This window comes from Solanum verrucosum, unplaced genomic scaffold, assembly GCF_900185275.1.
Source record: "Solanum verrucosum unplaced genomic scaffold, falcon-dt-bn FXZP01000156.1, whole genome shotgun sequence".
NCBI classification, from domain to species: Eukaryota; Viridiplantae; Streptophyta; class Magnoliopsida; order Solanales; family Solanaceae; genus Solanum; species Solanum verrucosum.
Genome location: NW_026020354.1, coordinates 216,865 through 240,065, shown reverse-complemented (window position 1 = coordinate 240,065; position 23,201 = coordinate 216,865). Strand labels below are relative to the sequence as shown.

Below are 23,201 nucleotides of genomic sequence, written 5' to 3'. Positions count from 1 at the left end.
AATAAGTAATGACGAGTGTGTATTTGTGTGAGAAGAATGAAGTTGTGGATGATATTTGTATTATCTTGGTATGAAAAGTAAATATAAATACAACATATTTATTATTCTTTTGTATTATGTAAGACTAACTGTTATTTTTTTAATGAAACAGGGAAATATGTTGATTTTCAGATGAAGGGGATTATCTATGAATCTTCTAGTCTGTATAGTGGTCTAGTAAATGCGATAACTTTGCAACTTAGGATAGATGTTAATATTAATGATATAGAGATTAAATCTTTTTTTTTTTTGTATGTTTCTGGTTAAGAAAATTACATAATTTCTTTTTTAAATTGGTATAATGATTATACCATGTTGGTACTATTTTGACATTATATTGGAATGAATTTCGTATAGTGTTTATCTAATAAATGACAATTAATTGTTAGAAGTATTATTAATTCTTTTGTATGATTCTGGTATAAAAATTGACGTAAATTTTGTATGAAATTGGTATAATAATAAGATCAAATTTGTATGAAAATTTATATTTTTTATGGCCCGAATCTGGTATGATTCAATTTCTATTTTGGCATTATATTGGTTGGAGTTGTGCATAATAGTGGGATGAAATTGGTATATTGTTTATTTAATAAAAAATAATTACTAGTTATAAATTGTATGATTTCATATTATTTTTTGTATGAATCAGTGCTTACTTTTGGCATGAAATAGGTATAACAAGTATGCATAAAAAGGGTATGAAATTTGTATACTGATATAACATATGTATAAAAATTATTTGTACTTTTGTGTCATCTAATACCGACACAATAATTTATGATGGAACAGGAAAATATGCAATTCAAAAAGTATCGGAGCATAAATTATTGCCACCCGGTTCAAAAAGAACGATAGGAAGACCACAACTTGAACATTGGAAAGGGCTTGCTGATGTGAAGTTCAAGAGCTCTAAGGTTACGTGCAGTGCATGTCGTCAAGAAAGACACAACATGAAGACATGTTCAAATTACCCTGCTGAAAAAAAAAGATATAATTTATTTTTATTTTTATTTTTATTTGGTTGTTTTATTGTGACAAACTCATATTTTTTATTTATTTTGTCTTTTTAAGTTAATGAATTATAATTTTATAACATTTATTATGTGTATTAGCCAACCTAAAACTAGTTAATGTTGTATCCAATTTGTATACATTTCGTATCGAACTGATATTTATTGAAAAAATTGGGAAAAAAAAACATGTAATTGAGATTTCAAACAATTTGTCAATCTAAAACTAGTTAATGTTGTACTTAATTAGCATACATTTGGTATCTGATATCCAATTGAAAAAATTGAAAATTGAGATTTCAACTAAATAAGTCAGCCTAAAACTTGTTAATTTTGTACCCAATTGGCATACATTTGATATCGAACTGATATCCAATTGGAAAATTTTAAAACTCAACATGTAATTGGGCCTATGTAGGGTGATTTTTCCTACTAAAAATGAATGGACCTTTGGCCCAATTATAATACAAAACAAAGCTGGAAATTTTAGTGGGCCTTTGACCCGTTCTGTCGCTTTTATACAGTGTATACAATGAGTGTATATCGACTATATCACACTGTATATCAGTGTATTTTCGACACCCAGGACCTGCATTTTAGTTTTCTGGCCCTTTTTGCTTTCAATTGGACCTGTTCGTCTGCTCCATTGTTGGTAATTGAGGGTTGACTCAAGAAAGAGAATAAACTTGGGCCTCTGTGGCCCATTTTAAAATGCACGGATAGGCGAGAAGAGTCCCAAAGAGACTCGAACAGATTCATAGCAAGCCAAGATAAAATAAAAATAATTAGCAAAGGGGAACAGACCTTAAATAAGAACAAAAAAAAAAACAAATCAACTATACACCAATGGAAGAAAGCATTTAATAATTTACTAGTTTTAGGTTAAAACTCAAGTTGGAGAAATTTCCACACAAACAGTAGCTCAAGAATGAGACCAGGACTTAAAACTAAAGACGCACCTGCTGGCTCGGGTTTGGGCTGTTTCGCGATCGAGGTTCTGGGTTTGCATCTGAACTGCTGGAAATTTGGGTTGTTGCGCTGGTTGAAGAAGAAGAACACACAGGGGTGGGTTGGTTTTGACATTGTGTTGCTGGGTATTGCTATTGGATTCTTTTGGTATTGGGTCAGTGGGCTACTGAGGTGGGCTGGGATATTGAATGTATTTGAAGAAATTTGGAAAAGAATATGGGCTGGAACAATTGGCCCATTTTTGGGTCATACAAAAGATAAGGGAGGGGGTTAGAAATGGCTAAAATTGCAAATAAATAATAGCCGAATGAGTTTTGATTATAGCCAAATCAAAATTAGTCGGGAATTCAGCCTACATTTAAACAAGATGGATTTTCATAAATTAATTGGGGAGCTTCTTAATTTTAACGAAATAAAATAATTAATTCGATTATAAAATAATTAATTTAAATACAAACTAATTTATTCAAAATTAAAACTAAAATTTGGACTAAAACTAAATTAATAAAATATCTATTTTAACAATGTAGAAGTCTTTTAATATGATTTTCAACTACTTATAAAATATATTTATTACTTAAAAATATTATAAAATGACTAAAAACACTTTAAAACTTAAAAGATATGTTAGATTTTTTTATAAAACTAATTATTCAAAATCGTTTGAAAATTAAGAAGTTCGAAAATTGATTTCTATCGGGGAGGTCAAAATTGGGTGTCAACATATAACATGTAGGATTAGATATTACATTTTTCATTGTTTATATTAAGTTAATCACGCATCGAAGCTTTTACCTACCTAAATTTTGTACACAATAACATCATCTTTCATAATTTTTTTGAAATTTTATCTAAAACATATCACATGTAGTGTAGAGGTATTCATTCTTCAATTTTAATAAATGAATGCCATAAAAGCAAATATCACATATCATGGAGAGTCAATTTATGGAAGGTTCATCAATTATTATTACTCAAGAAGTGATTTTTTGAATGGTGATATGAAGAGGATGATCAATGCCATACTCTATGAGTTCCTCTTAAGGAAATCTTTTTTTATGGAAAAGAAGATATTTCTAAAAATAATATTATAGAAGTTGTAAACATAAATATTTAATATATATAGTAGCATTATATAGGTGCTACAATTCCATAAAACATCAATATCTAATATAGTAGCAATACGTAGGTTGATCCATTTACAACATTTTAATGGGATATATACCTAAAATATTTACTAAAGAAACAAAAATATGTGGCTCATTGAACTTTTAAACATTTTTAAAAAATAGTTTCATAAAACATTAATATTTAATTGCCTGCCAAAAATTACTACTAAAATTTATACAGTCATATACATATTTTATACAAAATTTATATATGAATGTGAGTAAGATTCCATGCGTGATTTTTTTTTTTCCAAAAATCTAAAATGTCCTTTATACAATAGTTATACAGTTATATATAACATACCAATTTTATGTTATATTTTTATACGAATTTGTGACCAAAATTCTAAGTTTTGAGTGAGTATACATATTTAATACCGATTTTATATAGTTTTTATACACCAAAAATGAAAAAAAAAATACTAAGTCTTGAGTGAGATACACATATTTCATACCAATTTGCATATACAAAAACTGTGAGAAAAATTCTACGCTTTGAGCGAGATATACATATTGTTATTATGTCTCAAGATTTTACTTCTTTTGAAAATCACTTTGAAATGTCGAAAAAGCATTCACACTCAAGCAAAAATATTTAAAATAGAGTTGCCACTTAATTATTGAGAGAAATTAAGAAAACTTATTTTCCAAAAGATTTTAATAGAAAATCCTTCAAAAATTTAGAGATTTGGGTAAGTGCTTCTCATTTCCACTTCTTGAAGATATCGGCACTTGAAATGTCATTAAACTAAGAAATGTTTGACTAACTCTGAGAAAATAATTTAAATATATAAAAGGCATTTGATATAGTTAGGAATTTGAAAAAATTCAAATAATCAAAGAGTAGGTGAAAAATTGATCAAAAACACTTGAATTAAGTTATCAAAATTGAATCAAGAGTTAATAAATGAAATTCATTTAACAATGTAATCCAACACAAAATAAATTGACTAAGTTAATGTTTGAATTAAACAAATTTTTAAACAAACAATTTATAAGTAAAAATAATTAAACAATTAAGGAAAATAATGGTTTTAAAATGGGATATTATATATAATAGCAAACTATTAATTCACATTAAATGCTATAAATATAGTTTGATTTAATTGTGCCTCATAGCAAACTGTTGTTATTTCACCTCTCTCCTGGTGAATCTCGCTCGCCACTCTCGTTCTCTCCCTCGCCTCTCTCGTTTTTTATACAAACGCAAGTGTATAAAGTGCGTTTGTGTTTGTATAAAGCGAGAGAAAATTGTATATATACATATATTTTCGTTCCCCTCTCTCCCCTCTCCCAGATCTCGCTCGCTCACTCGCCTCTCTCACTTTATACAAAAAACGCAAATTGTATAAAATGCATTTGTGTTTGTATAAAGCGAGAGAAAATTGTATATATACATATATTTTCATTCCCCTCTCTCCCCTCTCCCAGATCTCGCTCTCTCACTGGCCTCTCTCACTTTATACAAAAACGCAAATGTATAAAATGCGTGAAAATTGTATATATACATATATTTTCGTTCCCCTCTCTCCCCTCTCCCAGATCTCGCTCGCTCACTCGCCTCTCTCACTTTATACAATTGATCTTTTTGTATATGTATACCAAAACATATTATACAACTGCTTTCTTTTGTATATGTATAGTGAAATATGCATATTTATGTTTGTTATGGAGCGCAATTATGCAAACTTTGCTATAACATACAAATATGAATTTTGTGTTTGCTATATGTGAAAGTTGCTCTTTTAAAATCCTCGCTCCCCAACGAATTGGGCTTGAGGCCCAAGACCACTTGCGAATCTGCTACCATTTAAGGGCTTCGGCCTATTTTTTTTTTATGTATATCAATGTATACAGTCTGTATATCATATTTTTGCACCTGTATATCAGCTTCCCTTTATTCCTGGATAATAGCTTCCACTCTTCTTCATTGGATCCGAGAGTTGACTCAATAAAAAAGAAAAGAAGATTAGCTTATAACAAAGTTTAAACTTAAATAAAGGAAACTCATCTAGTTATAGATGATTCTAATTAACAAACAGGGGCAGGGGATCAATATTCTCAAATTTTCTTATGACTTAATTATGCAATGAGCATAAGAGGGGAGTACAATACTCGTGTTGTATCAAAACCTGGATGACATTCAAAATTGAAACAACTATAGGGGTATCTATCAAGTTACTTAGTCACACTATGAAAGTTTGGAAGAGGATGGTGGAGATGATGGTGAGGAGGGACGTTGAAATTTCCGTGAACTAGCTTGTATTCATGTCGGACGCTCAACTAAAAAAGTCATTCATTTGGTAAGAAAATTGGTGGAGCATTACAGAGAGAAAAAAAAGATTTACACATGGTAAAATAATAATCTTATTTTATTATAATTATTTTTTATCCTTATATAAATATAAATTATACACATAGTAAAAGTATAATAATTATTTTATTATACTTTTGTTAAAGTGACTTTAAAAGAAAGAAAACAAGAACAATGTTCTTTAATAATATTTTAATTAGAAAGAAGATGTGTTTAAAAAGAAAAGAAAGTAAAAATATTTATTCGAAAAAGGGTATTTTTGACCCATTTAGTAACTATAGGGGCATTTTTTAATCAAAATATTGACGGCAATGACATTTTTGAGCCAAACTATAAACGAAGGACATTTTTATTCCTTTCACATAGTTTAAAGACATTTTTTACTCTTTCCCCTTTTTTTTTTTAACGGAAATTGAGGGAGTTCTTGGTTTTTAAAGTGCAAAACTGCATTTGAAGTATATAAATAGAAACAATTAAAATATTTTATCAAAGTGTATGTGTGGTTGACTAGTAAAAAATCTCCAATGTTATAGTAAGTATTTGGGTTCAAGTCCAAATAGCTGCATTTTTATGTATATTTATGAAAAATCGACCCAATTGGTATTGTAATTTTTATGTTTTTTCTTAGAGGTTTATGTTGGTATTGTAATTTATTGAAACTGACAAGCTTGGTCGGATATCCCTTAGTTTTAATCAATCAAATTTGATTTCGTAAAATCGATCTGAATCTATAACTTGTCGGTCGAAATTTTTAAAATATTAACCAAGTTTTAATTTTGACCTAATTTTAAGAAGTGAATATTGTTGACTCCCAATTTTTGGCCCTCCACAATATGGATTAATCATTGTTTTTTTTTTTTTTTAATTTCAAACAATTTGAAATAATTAACTTTTATAAATTCAAAATATTTTCAAGCTATTTTTAAAGTAATTTTGTTATTTTTATAAATTTTAAATAATATATATGTTTCTATATAATTATATTTATAGTTACTTCCTTTTATAAATTTTTGAAAATCGTTTCAAAAGATTTTATTTTTTAACTAAATATTTTATTAATTAGTTTAGTTTAACTAATTGATTATATCTTTGAGTTAATTAGTTTATAATTAAGTTAATAATTTTATTTTGTTAAGATTCAGAAGCTCGTTTATTAATTAATATTAATTTATCTGTTTAAATTTTAGCCTTAGCCACTAATTAACTCGATTTGGCTATGTATTTAACCTAAAGTAGCTAAATTTGCAATTCATAAGGCCAAATCCTAAATACCAAATCTATCCAAACATTCCCCAATTTTCAGACTCAATTTTAGCGTAAACTTGACCCAAATTCCTTCCAATTTCAGCCCAATATCCAATACAAAATTCCAACTCAACAATAAATGATACAGTAGTCCATTTCTTTTATACCCAGCCCAAGCCCAATTCTTTTCATTTTTTTTTAAAACTACATAATTACACATATATCATCATATTCTATCTTGTATTATCTCTGAAAGACGATACATATGAAATTAATCTTGAGTACGACAATTTTTATATCAAGTAATATTATTATCAAAACAAATATGCAAAACTACCGTATTATGAGCAATGAGTCTCATCATATTCAATCTTGTATGCACATTTAAATTCAGGTACTCCATCTCTACATCTGCTCTCTAAAACCTCCCAAGCAATACCATATTGACTTTCTTCCGATTCTAAATATCGTATGCAATTCCAAACACAACTTTCTTCTATTGATGGAGGGTATGTTTTGCAATTCACTAAAGCCATTGAAAGAATAAAGAAAAACATGCAAATTTGCTCCAACGTCATCATTTTATTTAAAGATAATCAATTATTTAATAACGTTAATAAGTTTCTTAAGTACTATTTAAAAGAATTTGTAGAAATAAAGTTAAAAATGGAAAGTAGACTCGTGTGGACAGGGCGGAGCTATTGTAGCTGAAGGGGGTTCGGCCCCACTGACTTTTTCGTAGACACTATATTTGTATTAAAATATGAAGTACAATGTGTGTGTGTGTGTATATATATATATATTTCCAGCGAATCCATAAGCATACTGAAGTGTTTGGCCTAGTGGTTGCTGTACACCCAGAGAGTTCATTCACCCCCATGGAATGTGGGTTTGAATCTCGGTAGGCACATTGTATTTTTGAATTAATTTCTAAATGTGTGTTTAAGTAAAAAATAAATAAATAGAATATCGGTAAGGAAATAATATATGTGTCGTAATTAATTTTTTAAAAAAACAAAAAATCGGTTAGAATTAATTAAAAACATAGGTGGGCTTAGTATAATTTTTTTTAAAAGAACAAAAAATTGTTAAATGAAAAAAAAGAAAGAAGGAAAATAGTATTTGTATTGTACGAAACTACAAGATCTCACTATAGATTTCTACTCACATTCAAAAAGTTCAACTCAATTTTTTTTCTTCAAAAGTTAGGGTTCTAACTTTTATTGTTGAACTTATTGCTGCTATCCAACATTTGGCTTCTGGTGTGTACTCTTATCTTTCCCTTTTCATTTTTTTCCTTATCTGTTTCCTTATTCATTTTTAGTGAATTAAATACTTGTATTTGTTCGTTAATATGATGGTTACTTTAGGTTAAGATCATTATTTCTAAAAAAAAATTTAGAATCCACTGATATGAAATTCTGGCACCGCCTTGCCTTGCATGTGAATACAACTTTAATTGATTAATTAATTCGACAATGAGGACACCTAACCAACAAAACATTAAACATTCAAAAACTCCTCTCAAATATTAAAAAAAAACTCACATTGATAATCACTTTTTCTCAAAAAAATAAAAAAAAATACAGAGTAAATAGTACTCCCTCCATTCCATATTAAGTTAATTTTTGAGGTGTTTCACACCCTTTAAGAAAAATAGATTAAGACATAAATTGAACCTAGTTTTTCATTTTTACCCTTATTAATTATTGTCAAATTTATGATTAAAATAACTAAATATTAATTAATCACTAATTTCAATACTAACTATTGAAGGGTAAAATTGAAAGAACACTCTAAAAGAAGTCTTGAAAACTGAACAATTAAAGTTAATTTGCAAAAAATGAAAAATGCCTCAAAAATTAACTTAATATGAAATGGAGGGAGTAATATATAAAAGATTTTTTCAATCAAGCACGAAGACTATTTCAAATTTGTTTTTTTTTTTTTAAATTTCAAATTTGGTTCTTAAAGTGCAATCTCAATATTTTTTTTCTCGTGCTCAAATGCCATCATTGCCCTCGTTTCCTTAAGCTCCTATTGAATAAGTTAAAACTTGATTTTTTTTTAATTTTTAAAGTTGTTTGAAACATTTATTTCAAAAACTCAAAAAGTAATTTGATCCGATTTTCGGGAACTTGAAAGTATTTAAAGATCACTTCTTTAAAATCTAATCAATTTTAATGACCAAATAAATATTTGAAGATAAAATTTTCAAAATCTATAGTCAAACACTAGCTTATTTTTTTGCTTTGGTAATCTTAAATATAAGTTGGAATCTTTGACATAACAATATTTTCTATATCACCTAATACGTGGAAAGTGCGACATCTTTTTAAGCGCTCATAATAATAATTTCGGTACAATTAAAATGTAATTGCGACCTACAATTTTCAAATTTAAAGAATGAGATTTCGCAAATATACAAATACATATATTAACTTAAGAAGTAAAGTGGCACACAACAATAATTAAGCAAACAAACAACTAATAAATACTATAAATGAATAAAAGGAGGATAATTTTTTTTTTACGTACCCATTTTTTTTTATCTTGATAGCTGAATTGGTGTAAATTGACTTCTACGAAGATCAGGTTAAAGGATATAAATAGAAGATAGATATGTAATTATGTTCATATGAATTTTCATATGAATTTGTTCTTTCTTCATGCATTCGTTACAAATGAGACATTAATGAAGAGTCATAAATATGAAAAATAACTTTATTTTGACAACTCAGTAATCAGTATTACTCTTTTTTAAAATTTAAATGACGGTTATATGACTAAGTTGGTTTAATATTACCGCTAAAAACTGCTTATTTTTTTAATTACTTTTTTTTTTAAAATAGAAAAGTGAAAAAAAAAAACAATTTGTATATGGCCAATTTATGTGAAAAATATTTTTGATAAGTAGATTGTGTTTGACTATTTTTTTTAAAAAAAAATGCTTTTAAGAGTCGATTTACAAAAAATGATAAGTATCAATGTACTTTTACTATTAAAATTATTTTATAGAGAGAAACTAATTTAAATATCTATCATATAAAAATTAATCAAACATTTTAATTTCCAATCAATATTATCCATAGATAAATATAAAAAATATTGATAAAATATTAACATAATGATTTAAATATAATTAAAAATATGAAATATAAAATAATAATAGTAAACATAAAAATAAAAAAATTTATTATACAAAAATAATAACAAACTTATTATATGCTATTTATTGGTAAATACGTAAATATGGAAGGGATATTTTGGTCTTGAAAAAAATAATTATCTACTTACATTTTATTGTTGCCAAATGCCTTATTTTATCTTCTTTTTTTTTAAATAATTTTTCTCAAAATAAATATATTTGGCCTTCCAACAACCATGTCAAATAGACATTAAATTATTACATAATTTTTTTAGCATTTTTTAGATGAGGGCATGAGGCTAATATTTCTTCTTGTTTTTAGAAAGAAAAATAAGTACTTAGTTTGGAACAAATTAAAAAGATTAGAAAATCACTTAAAAAGAAAATAGGAGGACCTTTTAAAAATTACTCTTAGATGCTCATATTGGATTTGGATTTGAACTTGGATTTGTATTTGATTATTATATTATTGTCTTTAGGGGTGTGTTTAGTAGGAAAGAAAACATTTTCTATTTAAAATATTTTCCTAGAAAATGTTTTCATTCTTTCCAAACACACCCCAGATTGAACTTATATTCATCTTGCAAATTTAAATGCATATTGCTTTATGTTAACTAGTAAATCTTCATGTGCTTTGCGCAGTGGCGTAAAACATTAAACATCATCAGTGAAACTACAAATTAATTAAAATCAACAAAACAAATTCATTTGTAAATTTTCATGGGATATGTGTGACAATTTTTTACATACATCCAAAATTAATTCTATAAGTTAATTGGAATACAAATATAAATATTTTTGATTAATAATTCTTATTTTACATAGGCAACTTCTTCAAATTCACGGTAAAATCACTTTTAGAATGGAATTAGTGCTTTGTTTTTAGATAATTTTGTCTTTCAAGTATTTTTTTTAAAAAAGTTTTGGAGGTATTTGGAAAGGTTACAAAATATTTTTAAGCATCCATTTTTAGGCCAAAAAGATTTTAAAATAAGTCAATAGTCAAAAGTACGGTACCATCTACTTATGACTTTTAACGAAAACTTTTAGTATGGTAGAGGCACAACAAACAAAAGTTGTGTGAGACTCCCCTAATTTTTTGACACTTGGATATAGTGGGCTCATTCTTTGACTTTAAATTCCAAACATTAGAAAGAAAGAGAAAATATGATTTAAAATTGATATGACCCAATAAAATTAAACTAAATAATATAAATAAAGTAATTATGGGGTCCACTATTCTTTAAGCTCATCATATCCAAAAATAAAAATAAAAATCCGGACTTCATTCTTCTTCAACTTCGAACATTTTTCTTTTTTTTTTTTCCTTTTAAATTGAAAATTTTATCAAAATTATATCTCTCAATATTAGAAATTGGCAAAAAGAAAATTTACTGAAATATTTTTGTTAGAAAATTCTAATAGCTAAGTACAAATATAATTAAATTTATATATATTCAAAATGATTTTTGTAAAAAATATTCGAAATGATGTTCATGTTTGAATGTACTTTAATACAATTTCAAAAGTGAAAATTGAGTTAAAAATAGATTATTTTAAAAAAGTAAATAATTTTTATGTTTAATTCTATGATACAAATTATATTCGTATTTAAATTTGACTATTAATATCTTAGGTAATTATTTAACCATAAAAAAATATTTTTATTTATATTATAAAATTGAAGGAGTAATTGAATTGGTTTAAAAAAAAAATACTGACAAAAATTAAAAGAAAAAGAAGACCATGAAAGAGAAAGAAAAGGCAAGGAAATAAAATTAAAGTGGGTCTCATAAATCAGAATATAATTGCAATAAAAAATATCCTCACACAACTAATACAAGTTGTACCTCTCCCATAGTAAAAATGTTTGACTTTTAACTTATAAATTACTTTTTATAAGCTCATCCAAACAAATCCATAATTCACAATATTTTATCCAGTCTCCATGTATGCATGTTGGATTAGCTACCAAACGACCATTAAGAGTCCGAAGCCTAAAAAACACATTTGCTAAGCTAAAAAACCTAATAGGGTTATCAAAACTTTTATATGCCAGAAGGGGTCGTTCCCAACATGTGCTACGTACGTACTGCGCATTTCCTTGTCGCAACATAGTTCACATGTGATATAGTAACCGTTAAATTACGTATTAATATCCAGACAATTTTAGAAAGCATATTTAAAAGACAAAATGCTATTTTTTCTTTATTGCTGAGCACTGTTGCGTAAGGCCACTTCTTATGGCATCACTCATTTACTTTTAATTGATATTAAAGCAATTTTCCTTTTATTTTTTCATATATATGTAACTTCTGATCCTATCCGTTAAAATTATATAAGTACTTTATATATATATTCTTTTATTTTACCCTCGTTATCTCCTAAATCATCTCCTCTCTCTTTTTGACATTACAAATGCTGATTTTGGCCCATCTCTGTGGGTTAAAATTTGCAGGAGAAGAAATTAAATTTTGTATAAATTTGTATAGTAGTGTGAAAAATTATAGTTATTTATGAATTAGTAATATATAAATTAGTTAATTAGGAGGGATCGATTCGGGATCCGACACCGACAATCGAAACCTAATCTGGGATCCGACCTTGACTTTCGATCCAAATTCGACTATGACATCACATCCCAACACTTGGACTCGGACCTGATTCTGACATTCGACTCATGATTCAACAAATAAATTCTGACACGAAACTAATATTCAGATCATGATTCGACCCCGGCCTGATTCAGACCCGAAAGTTGGGTCTCGAATCGAGGGCGGGAGTCGAATCTGGATCGAGAATCAGGCAGATGCAATAGCGATAATTTGCATAGAAATTCTCCATAAAAAATTGCATTTAAAGTGTGCACATGCAATGTAGCAGTATTTGTAAATTTTCATAATAAATGATTGTAACAGAATATTTAGAATTTATATTAAAAGAATAGTTCACATGTGATATAGCAATAATTTAATTATATGATAATGAAAGGAACCATTTATGAATTAAGACCAGACAATAATTTAAGAATGTCTATTACGAAGAGAGAGTTGACAAAATTCTAATTTTTTCCATATAGAATACAGTTTCTAGATAATTGTTAAGTGTGGTCATGCATGTTAGAATTACAAAGATTAGTTACGAGGAAATTATGTATGATTAGTTAGAGAGTTTACTTATTAATGTATTATTTATTAAAAAAACCTTCTATCCTCAATGTTTGGATTACCCGTAACTTGTACATGTATTAATTAATTATATAGATATTTGTTAAGTGTGGCTTTGGTGTGTACTCTTGTCTTCCTTTTCATTTTTTTCCTTATTCGTTTTAGTGAATTAAATACTCGTATTGTTCGTTAATATGATGATTGTTACTTTAGGTTAAGATCGTTATTTTAAAAAAAATTAGAATCCACTGATATGAAATCCTGGCTCCGCCTTGCATGTGGATACAACTTTAATTGATTAATTAATTCGACAATGAGGACACCTAACCAACAAACATTAAACATTCAAAAACTCCTCTCAAATATTAAAAAAAACTCACTTTTTCTCAAAAATAAAATAAAATAATATAGAGTAAATAGTACTCCTCCATTCCATATTAAGTTAATTTTTAAGGTATTTCACACCCTTTAATTATCTACTTACATTTTATTGTTGCCAAATGTCTTATTTTATCTTTTTTTAAAATGTTTTTTCTCAAAATATATGTATTTGGCCTTCCAACAACCATGTCAAATAGACATTAAATTATTACGTAGTTTTTAAAGCATATTTTAGATGAGGGCATGAGGCTAATATTTCTTCTTTTTTTAGAAAGAAAAATAAGTACTTAGTTTGGAACAAATTAAAAGATTAGAAAATCACTTAAAGAGAAAATAGGAGGACCTTTTAAAAATTACTCTTAGATGCTCATATTGGATTTGGATTTGAACTTGGATTTGTATTTGATTATTATATTATTGTCTTTAGGGGTGTGTTTAGTAGGAAAGAAAACATTTTCTATTTAAAATATTTTCCTAGAAAATGTTTTCATTCTTTCCAAACACACCCCAGATTGAACTTATATCATCTTGCAAATTTAAATGCATATTGCTTTATGTTAAGTAGTAAATCTTCATGTGCTTTGCACAGTGGCGTAAAACATTAAACATCATCAGTGAAACTACAAATTAATTAAAATCAACAAAACAAATTCATTTGTAAATTTTCATGGGATATGTGTGACAATTTTTTACATACATCCAAAATTAATTCTATAAGTTAATTGGAATACAAATATAAATATTTTTGATTAATAATTCTTATTTTACATAGGCAACTTCTTCAAATTCACGGTAAAATCACTTTTAGAATGGTATTAGTGCTTTGTTTTTAGATAATTTTGTCTTTCAAGTTTTTTTTTAAAGTTTTGGAGGTATTTGGAAAGGTTACAAAATATTTTTAAGCATTCATTTTTAGGCCAAAAAGATTTTAAAATAAGTCAATAGTCAAAAGTACGGTACCATCTATTTATGACTTTTAACGAAAACTTTTAGTATGGTAGAGGCACAACAAACAAAAGTTGTGTGAGACTCCCCTAATTTCTTGACACTTGGATATAGTGGGCTCATTCTTTGACTTTAAATTCCAAACATTAGAAGGAAAGAGAAAATATGATTTAAAATTGACATGACCCAATAAAATTATACTAAATAATATAAATAAAGTAATTATGGGTCCACTATTCTTTAAGCTCATCATATCCAAAAATAAAAATAAAAATCCGGACTTCATTCTTCTTCAACTTCGAATATTTTTCTTTTTTTTTTTCCTTTTAAATTGAAAATTTTATCAAAATTATATCTCTAATATTAAAAATTGGCAAAAGAAAATTTACTCAAATATTTTTGTTAGAAAATTCTAATCGCTAAGCACAATATAATTAAATTTATATATATTCAAAATGATTTTTGTAAAAAATATTCGAAATGATGTTCATGTTTGAATGTACTTTAATACAATTTCAAAAGTGAAAATTGAGTTAAAAATAGATTATTTTAAAAAAGTAAATAATTTTTATGTTTAATTCTATGATACAAATTATATTCGTATTTAAATTTGACTATTAATATCTTAGGTAATTATTTAACCATAAAAAAATATTTTTATTTATATTATAAAATTGAAGGAGTAATTGAATTGGTTTAAAAAAAAATACTGACAAAAATTAAAAAGAAAAAGAAGACCATGAAAGAGAAAGAAAAGGCAAGGAAATAAAAATTAAAAGTGGGTCTCATAAATCAGAATATAATTGCAATAAAAAATATCCTCACACAACTAATTTGCATAGAAATTCTCCATAAAAAATTGCATTTAAAGTGTGCACATGCAATGTAGCAGTATTTGTAAATTTTCATAATATATGATTGTAACAGAATATTTAGAATTTATATTAAAAGAATAGTTCACATGTGATATAGCAATAATTTAATTATATGATAATGAAAGGAACCATTTATGAATTAAGACCAGACAATAATTTAAGAATGTCTATTACGAAGAGAGGAGTTGACAAAATTCTAATTTTTTCCATATAGAATACAGTTTCTAGATATTTGTTAAGTGTGGTCATGCATGTTAGAATTACAAAGATTAGTTACGAGGAAATTATGTATGGATTAGTTAGAGAGTTTACTTATTAATTTATTATTTATAAAAAAAAACCTTCTATCCTCAATGTTTGGATTACCCGTAACTTGTACATGTATTAATTAATTATATAGATTTTTAAATTGCAAATAAAATACCTTGTGTATCAGCTTTACATTTGAATAACTTACATTCTAACCAACTACCCAACATAATATTATATAAAATACCTTGTGTATCAGCCGAAAGAAGTTTTCTCGAAATTAAAATTGATTAAATCTTCTTCAAGATCAACAATGTTTCAAGAGAGATTGAATGCATTAATTAGCTATATTATCATTTGAAAAGAAATTATTAAAACAAATTGATTGTAAAACAGTACTTAATGACTTCACATTTAAAATAGCTGGAAAGGTAGATTTTAAATAAAAGTATATATAATGAAAAAATAAAATATTAAGGTCACTCTCTTAAATTTCGCTTTAGACCCTCAATGTTGTTGAGTCGGCCCTGGTTGCCTCAAGCCTTATATTATTAATTCAATTTTTAATCAATTTCTAAACAGATAATACCTAATATAGATTTTGAGAATATCTATCTTAAATAATATTATTATCAAAATAAATATGCAAAACTAGCGTATTATGAGCAATGAGTCTGATCATATTCTATCTTGTATGCACATTTAAATTCAGGTACTCCATCTCTACATCTGCTCTCTAAAACCTGCCAAGCAACATCATATTGACTTTCTTCCGATTCTAAATATTGCATGCAATTCCAAACACAACTTTCTTCTATTGATGGAGGGTATATTTTGCAATTCACTGAAGCCATTAAAAAAATAAAGAAAAACATGCAAATCTGCTCCAACGTCATCATTTTATTTATATTTCCTGTAAAGATAACCAATTATTTAATAACGTTAATAAGTACTATTTAAAAGAATTTGTAGAAATAGAGTTAAAATGGAAAATAGACTCGTGTGGATACAACTTTAATTGATTAATTAATTGAACAATTAAGACACCTAAACAACAAACATTAAACATTCAAAACTTCTCTCAAATATTAATACGGAGTGATATATATATTGTGAGTAGAAGTCCCAAAAACTCAAAAACTAATTTGATTCGATTTTCGGGAACTTGAAAGTATTTGAAGAACAATTTTTTAAAATCTAATCAATTTTCACTATCTAATAAATATTTGAAGATAAAATTTTCAAAATCAATAATCAAATGCTAGCTTATTATTTTACCTTGGTAATCTTAAATATAAGTAGGAATCTTTGACATAGCATTTTTTTCTATATCACCTAATACGTGAAAAATGCAACATCTTTTCAAGCGCTCATAATAATTATTTTATTACAATTAAAATGTAATTATATTGTGACCTATCATTTTCAAATTTAAAGAACAAAATTTCGCAAATATACGAATACATATATTAACTTAGGAAGTAAAGTGGCACACAACAATAAGCAAACAAACAACTAATAAATAAAAGGAGGATAATTTTTTTTTACGTACCCATTTGTCGTCTTGATAGCAGAATTGGTGTAAATTGACTTCTCCGTTAAAGGTTATAAATAGAAGATAGATATGTAATATACGTTCATATGAATTTGATCTTTCTTTCTGCATCCGTTACAAGTGAGACATTAATGAAGAGTGATAAATATGAAAAATCACTTTATTTTGACAACTGGGTATTACTTTTTTTAAAATTTTAATGACGGTTATATGGCTAAGAGTTTGTTTGATATTATTGATAAAATTGATTATTTTTTGAAGCATTTTTTTAAAATAGCTTTTTAGAAAAGTGCTTTAATTTTGAAAAAAAAAATGTGTTTGACTAATTTGTTTGAAAAGTATTTTTGATAAGTAAATTGTGTTTTAAGAGTCAAACTACAAAAAAAGGACAAGTATCATTGTACTTTTAAAATTAAAATTATTTTACAAAGAGAAACTATTTTAAATATCTATTATAAAAGAAGTAATCAAAATTTTATTTTTATTGAATTAAAATGTACACAATCAATTTTCAGTCAATATTATACATAGATAAATAAGAAAATAAAAATATTGATATAATATCACATGATGATTCAAAAATATAATTAAAAATATAAAATATAAAATAATAATAATAATAATAGTAAACGTAAAAATAATAATAAAATTTTTATATAAAAATAAAATACTTAAATGAAATAAGTGATATATTGGTACATATGTAAATATGAAAGAAATACTTTTGTCTTGAAAACAAATAATGTTCTACTTTTGTTAAGAAGCATAAATTTTTAGCTTCTCTCAAACTGTGAAAAATTGTTTCTGCTTTCATTTAAAAACAATTTTATTGATTTGTCAAACATTATATTTTTTAAAATAATTTTTTTTTTTCAAAATAAGTGTATTTAATCTTCCAGTAACAATGTCAAACAAACTTTAAGTTACAAAGTACTCCACTTTCTACTAAATATTTATATTTAAAAATAAGAGACGTGACAATAGTTTTTAAAGCCTTTTTTAGATGAGAGCATGAGGCTAATATTTCTTCTTGTTTTTAGAAAAAAAAAGAGTACTTATTTTGGAACAAATTAAAATGTTTAGAAAATCACTTAAGAGAAAATAGGATCTTTTAAAAATTACTCTTAGATGTTCATGATTTAGTATCTATCCAATCATATTGAATTTGTATTTATATTTGATTATTATATTATTGTCTTTAAGGGTGTATTTAAAAGTAGGAGACTGCGTTTTACTCTAGTCTCCATGTATGCACGTCGGATTAGCTACCAAACAAACCTAAGAATCCAAAGCCTAAAAAACACTTTTTTTCTAAGCTAAAAATCTAAAATGGTTATCAAAACTTTTGTATGCCAAAAAGGAAATAGTTCACATGTGATATAGTAACGATTTAATTATGTGATAATGAAAGGAAAATCATTTATTAATGTCCATACAATTTTAGAAAGTCTATTTAAAAGAGAGAGGTTGACAAAATGCTATTTTTTTCTTTATGGCTGAGCACTATTGCTTAAGGCCACTTCTTATGGCATCACTTAATTACTTTTTAATTGATATTAAAGCAATTTCCTTTTTACTTTCATATATATATATGTTACTTTTGATCCTATCCGTTAAAATTATATATTTTATATATATTCTTTTACTTTACCCTCGTTCTCTCCTAAATCATCCCCTCTCTCTTTTCGTCAAAATTACAAATACTGATATTGGCCCATTTTTGTGGGTTAAAATTTGCAGGAGAAGAAATTTATTTTTTGTATAAATTTGTATAGTGTATAATAGTGTAAAAGAGTGTACTTGTAACAAATTCAAATTTCTTTACTATATAAATAAAAGAATTGGAATGTGATTACAACTTTAGAATCGTAATTGCAATACTTAAACAACTGAATTACAATGGAAATGCTGAAATAACAAGTAACTAAGATAGTGGTAAGAATTTGGATGAGAAGCTTAGACTCTAGAAGAAAAAGAAAGGAACAACGTTTTTTCTTCAATATGCATAAACCCTTCATTCCAAGTCATGTGCCCTTTTAACCGAATGCTAATTGGGTTGGGATCCCAAATTAGACACTCCAATATTTATTCGGCCCAATAATCCCAACTAAATTAGTCTTCACCAATTCTAGTCCATAGACCCTTATATATACAACTCGGTTCACAACATAGTTATGTACAAATTAATAATACATAGATTAGCCAGGAGGGATTGATTTTGACCCTGACCCCAACAATCGGTTGAGGATCCAAACTCAACACCTAATCTGAGATCTGACCTTGACTTTCCATCCGAATTAGACTTCGATATCCCATCCTAACACTTGACGACATTCGATTTGTGATGCAACCGCGAATTCTAACCCGGAACCCAATATTCAAATTGTGAGTTGACTCCATCCTGATTCGAGACCAGAAAGTTAGGTCTCGGATCGAGGTCTGGAGTCGGATCCGAAATCAAGAATGAGAAATTGGATTCCAGATTAGTATCGGAAATCAATATCGAGACTTGAGCTAGGGTGAAAAATTGAGGTGTTAGATCGAAAAATAGTTTTGAAAAATATTTTTCGTACTTTTTGGAGGCAAATCATTTTCTTTAAATTTGAGAAAACTCAATTTATTTGAAAAATATTTTAGCCAATCAAATATGAAATATTTGAAAAATATGTTTTCCTTCCTACCAAACCCAGTTTAATGTAGTTTCAATTTCAGGGCACAGATGCAATAGCGATAATTTGCATAGAAAATCTCCGAAAAAAAGTTGCATTTAAAGTGTGCACATGTAATTTAGCTGTGTTTGTCAATTTTCATAATAAATGATTGTAACAGAATATTTAGAATTTACATTAAAAGAATGGTCCACATGTGATATAGCAATAATTTAATTATATGATAATGAAAATTGAAAGGAACCATTTATTAATTAAGAATGGCTATTACGAAGAGAGAAGTTGACAAAATTCTATTTTTTCCATATAGAATACAATTTGTAGATATTTGTTAAGTGTAGTTATGAATATATTAGAACTACACAGATTAGTTATAAGGAAATTATGTATGGATCAGTTATAGAGAGTATACTTATTAATTTATTATTTATTTCACCATCTATATTTCATGAAATAATATATGGATTATCTTATATATGTATTAGTTATATAGATTTTTAAATTACCAATCAAATATCATATTAGCTTTACATTTAAATAACTTACATTCTAACCAATTATCAAATATGATATCATATATACACGATTTATAATCTGCAAAATTACACCAAATATATAAAAAGTGTTACAAAAAAATTTAAAACTTAACTAGGCGGACGAAAACAAAAAATATGACATGAATAGCTAGGTTAGTGAAGGATTCGGATATTTGCTTATAAATAGAGGTGAAGTCAAACATTCTCATTCACCCTTACTTTAATTATCCTCATAAGCATAGCATTATTTGCTTTCTCTTAATTTCAGCCCTTTTAAAAGGAAGAATCGTTTTATTTTGCTGATAACATGTAATATTCGTTTCTCTATTTCTTGTTTAGATTTTTCTTACTGATAACATGTTATAAATAATTTCTTGTTTATGTTTGTTGTAGGATGAGAACATTATTTGCGTTGGTTTTGGTAGCAGCAATGTGTGCAACTGTTTTTGGCGTCGGAGATGATTTATACGTCAATATGACACTACTCCAAAACGCAACTGCACAAGGCGCAGGTAATTACTGATGAAGTACTAACTCCTTGTTTGTTTAATTAATTGTATCAATTAGTAGTATTTGTTCGTTTGATTAACTATTGGAGTTAACAGTGTGCTTGGACGGGAGCCCACCAGCTTATTATCTTCACCGGGGATTTGATTCCGGACTTTCCAATTGGATTGTCTTTCTTGATGTAATTATCTTTTATAGTCTTCCATTGTACATTTTATATCTTTTACTTTTAATTGTTGTGGTGATATAATATAATATGATATGATATTTTACTTGTATAGGGTGGTGGGTGGTGTGAAAGCATCTCCGATTGTCAAGGACGTAAAACTACAGACAAAGGTTCTTCCAAGTATATGATGAATCAAACTAATTTTCTTGGGATACTTCATAACACTACCAAACTAAACCCAGGTAAAACTGCTCATATTTCACTTTTTTTTTTTTTCTTTATATGCATATACAGATTTTTTTTACCCTCTTCTTCTAACTTGAAAAAAAATATTGGAATTGTAGACTTTTACAATTGGAACAAAGTTTGGATAGGTTATTGTGATGGATCGTCTTTTACTGGTGACATCGACGAAGTTGATCCAGTAAGTAACAATATATATGATATGTCTCATATATATTACTCTAATATAACTTTGTTTCTGATTGAAAATGTTAGGGGCAGAAGCTTTATTTTAGAGGAGCGAGAATATTTAAAGCTGTTATGGATGAATTATGGTCCCAAGGAATGCAAAATGCAAAGAATGTAAGACTTATTGAATCTTTATAATTACAAGTCAAGTAACACAAACTAATAACAAAACACATGCAATTAATGTTAGGCAATCTTGAGCGGAACTTCTGCGGGAGGGTTGGCAACAATCTTGAATTGCGACAAGTTCAAGTTCTTCTTTTCCGGTGATGTCAAAGTAAAGTGCGTTGCAAATGCTGGCTTTTTCATCAATGCGTAAGCTCTTCTTCCATTTTCTTAATTATTTATATATATTAACTTATGTTTGCCTCTCATTTTGGAACTAATCAAATGTTTCATGATTTATTTATTTATATATGCAGTAATACAATCTCTGGTACTCCAAATATTCATAAGAAGTACCAGCAAGTTGTGGATTTACATGTGAGTTCCATCTTCTGTTTTTTGGTTATATTAAGATAATTCTGCTTAACAAATAGGTATACACAAGTCATATAATATATATTTCTTTTTTCTGTCATTTCAGGGATCGATTAAGAATTTGCCTCCATCCTGCACATCTGCAATGGAACCAAGTCTGGTACATAAGTTTTCCCTTTTCCATTTGTTACATTCATATTGCCCTCTAATTATAACATTAGTTTTCCTCCATGAATGATGCAGTGTTTCTTCCCTCAGAATGTTATTTCATTCATTGAGACCCCACTTTTCATAATCAATTCAGCATATGACGCTTGGCAGGTCAAGGAGACAAACTCTAATATCTCTTGTTCTATGAAATTTGTTGGTACTTTTTTTCTAAAAATAATTCTTTCAGATCAATAACACTTTGGTTCCTTCAAACCTCGATCCTCAACATATTTGGGAGCATTGCAAGGTTCGAATAAGTGACTGCACATTGAGTCAGCGTACAACTATTAAGGGTTAGCATTTTTTTTTTTTGTGATCAACTAGTACTAATCCATTATCTTACAAATCGATAATGTTTTTAATAATTTGTTCATTCGTCCTTCTTCTTTTTTACTGTAGCTTTCGGAACGGAGTTCTTGAAGGCATTTGATGGACTCACCCCTTGTATAACTAGGGGTTATTTCATCACTTCATGCCATACTCATGAACAAATTGTAAAGCCGGAGTATTGGTTGAGTACTTCCTCTCCAAGAATAATTAATAAGGTAATCGTTTTGTTTTATCTGTATAATGTTTGAATACATGTACTATTTTAGTTTTTGAATTTAAATTTATGAGTTAATAACATATTTTGTATGTATCATTTTATTTGTGCAGACAATTGCAGAAGTTGTGGGTGATTGGTATTTTGATAGAACAGGATTTCATCAGTATATGGACTCATACCCTTGTGCTAAAGATTGCTAGTAAAACTAAATGTTGTGTTGAGCTATGTAAAACTAATTCAGTACGCTATTATGAATGAATGAAAAAGAGAGAACTTCTTTTTAGATTACAAATATTGTTGACAATAAGGTGCTAGTCATATTCTAACTTGTGCTACATAGTATTTTATGAATTTTGGCTCCTAATTTCAGTTTTACATCAGAGAAGTGCACACTGCATTACATGATTTTGAGTTGTCAATTTAGTCTAGTTAGATTCAACCATATAGCTAGTGTATTCCGATTAGTTTGAGGAATTACAACACTTACCATATGTTATCTTTAATTATATGTGTTTTTATACTCGAGAGTTGTTAGTTATTGAT

The 23,201-nt window shown here is 27.3% G+C and overlaps 1 protein-coding gene across 1 annotated transcript; it reads left to right on the top strand.

Moving 5' to 3' along the window:
• The first annotated feature begins 1,980 nt into the window (after positions 1-1,980).
• On the top strand, positions 1,981-22,858 carry LOC125837631 (pectin acetylesterase 8-like). The gene is made up of 13 exons (XM_049516724.1): positions 1,981-2,192; positions 20,668-20,786; positions 20,880-20,962; positions 21,063-21,192; positions 21,295-21,374; positions 21,449-21,535; positions 21,612-21,736; positions 21,844-21,904; positions 22,008-22,061; positions 22,145-22,222; positions 22,299-22,404; positions 22,511-22,656; positions 22,769-22,858. The coding sequence occupies exons 1-13, from the start codon at positions 1,981-1,983 to the stop codon at positions 22,856-22,858; spliced, it is 1,371 nt and encodes a 456-aa protein (XP_049372681.1).
• The last annotated feature ends 343 nt before the right edge of the window (positions 22,859-23,201 follow it).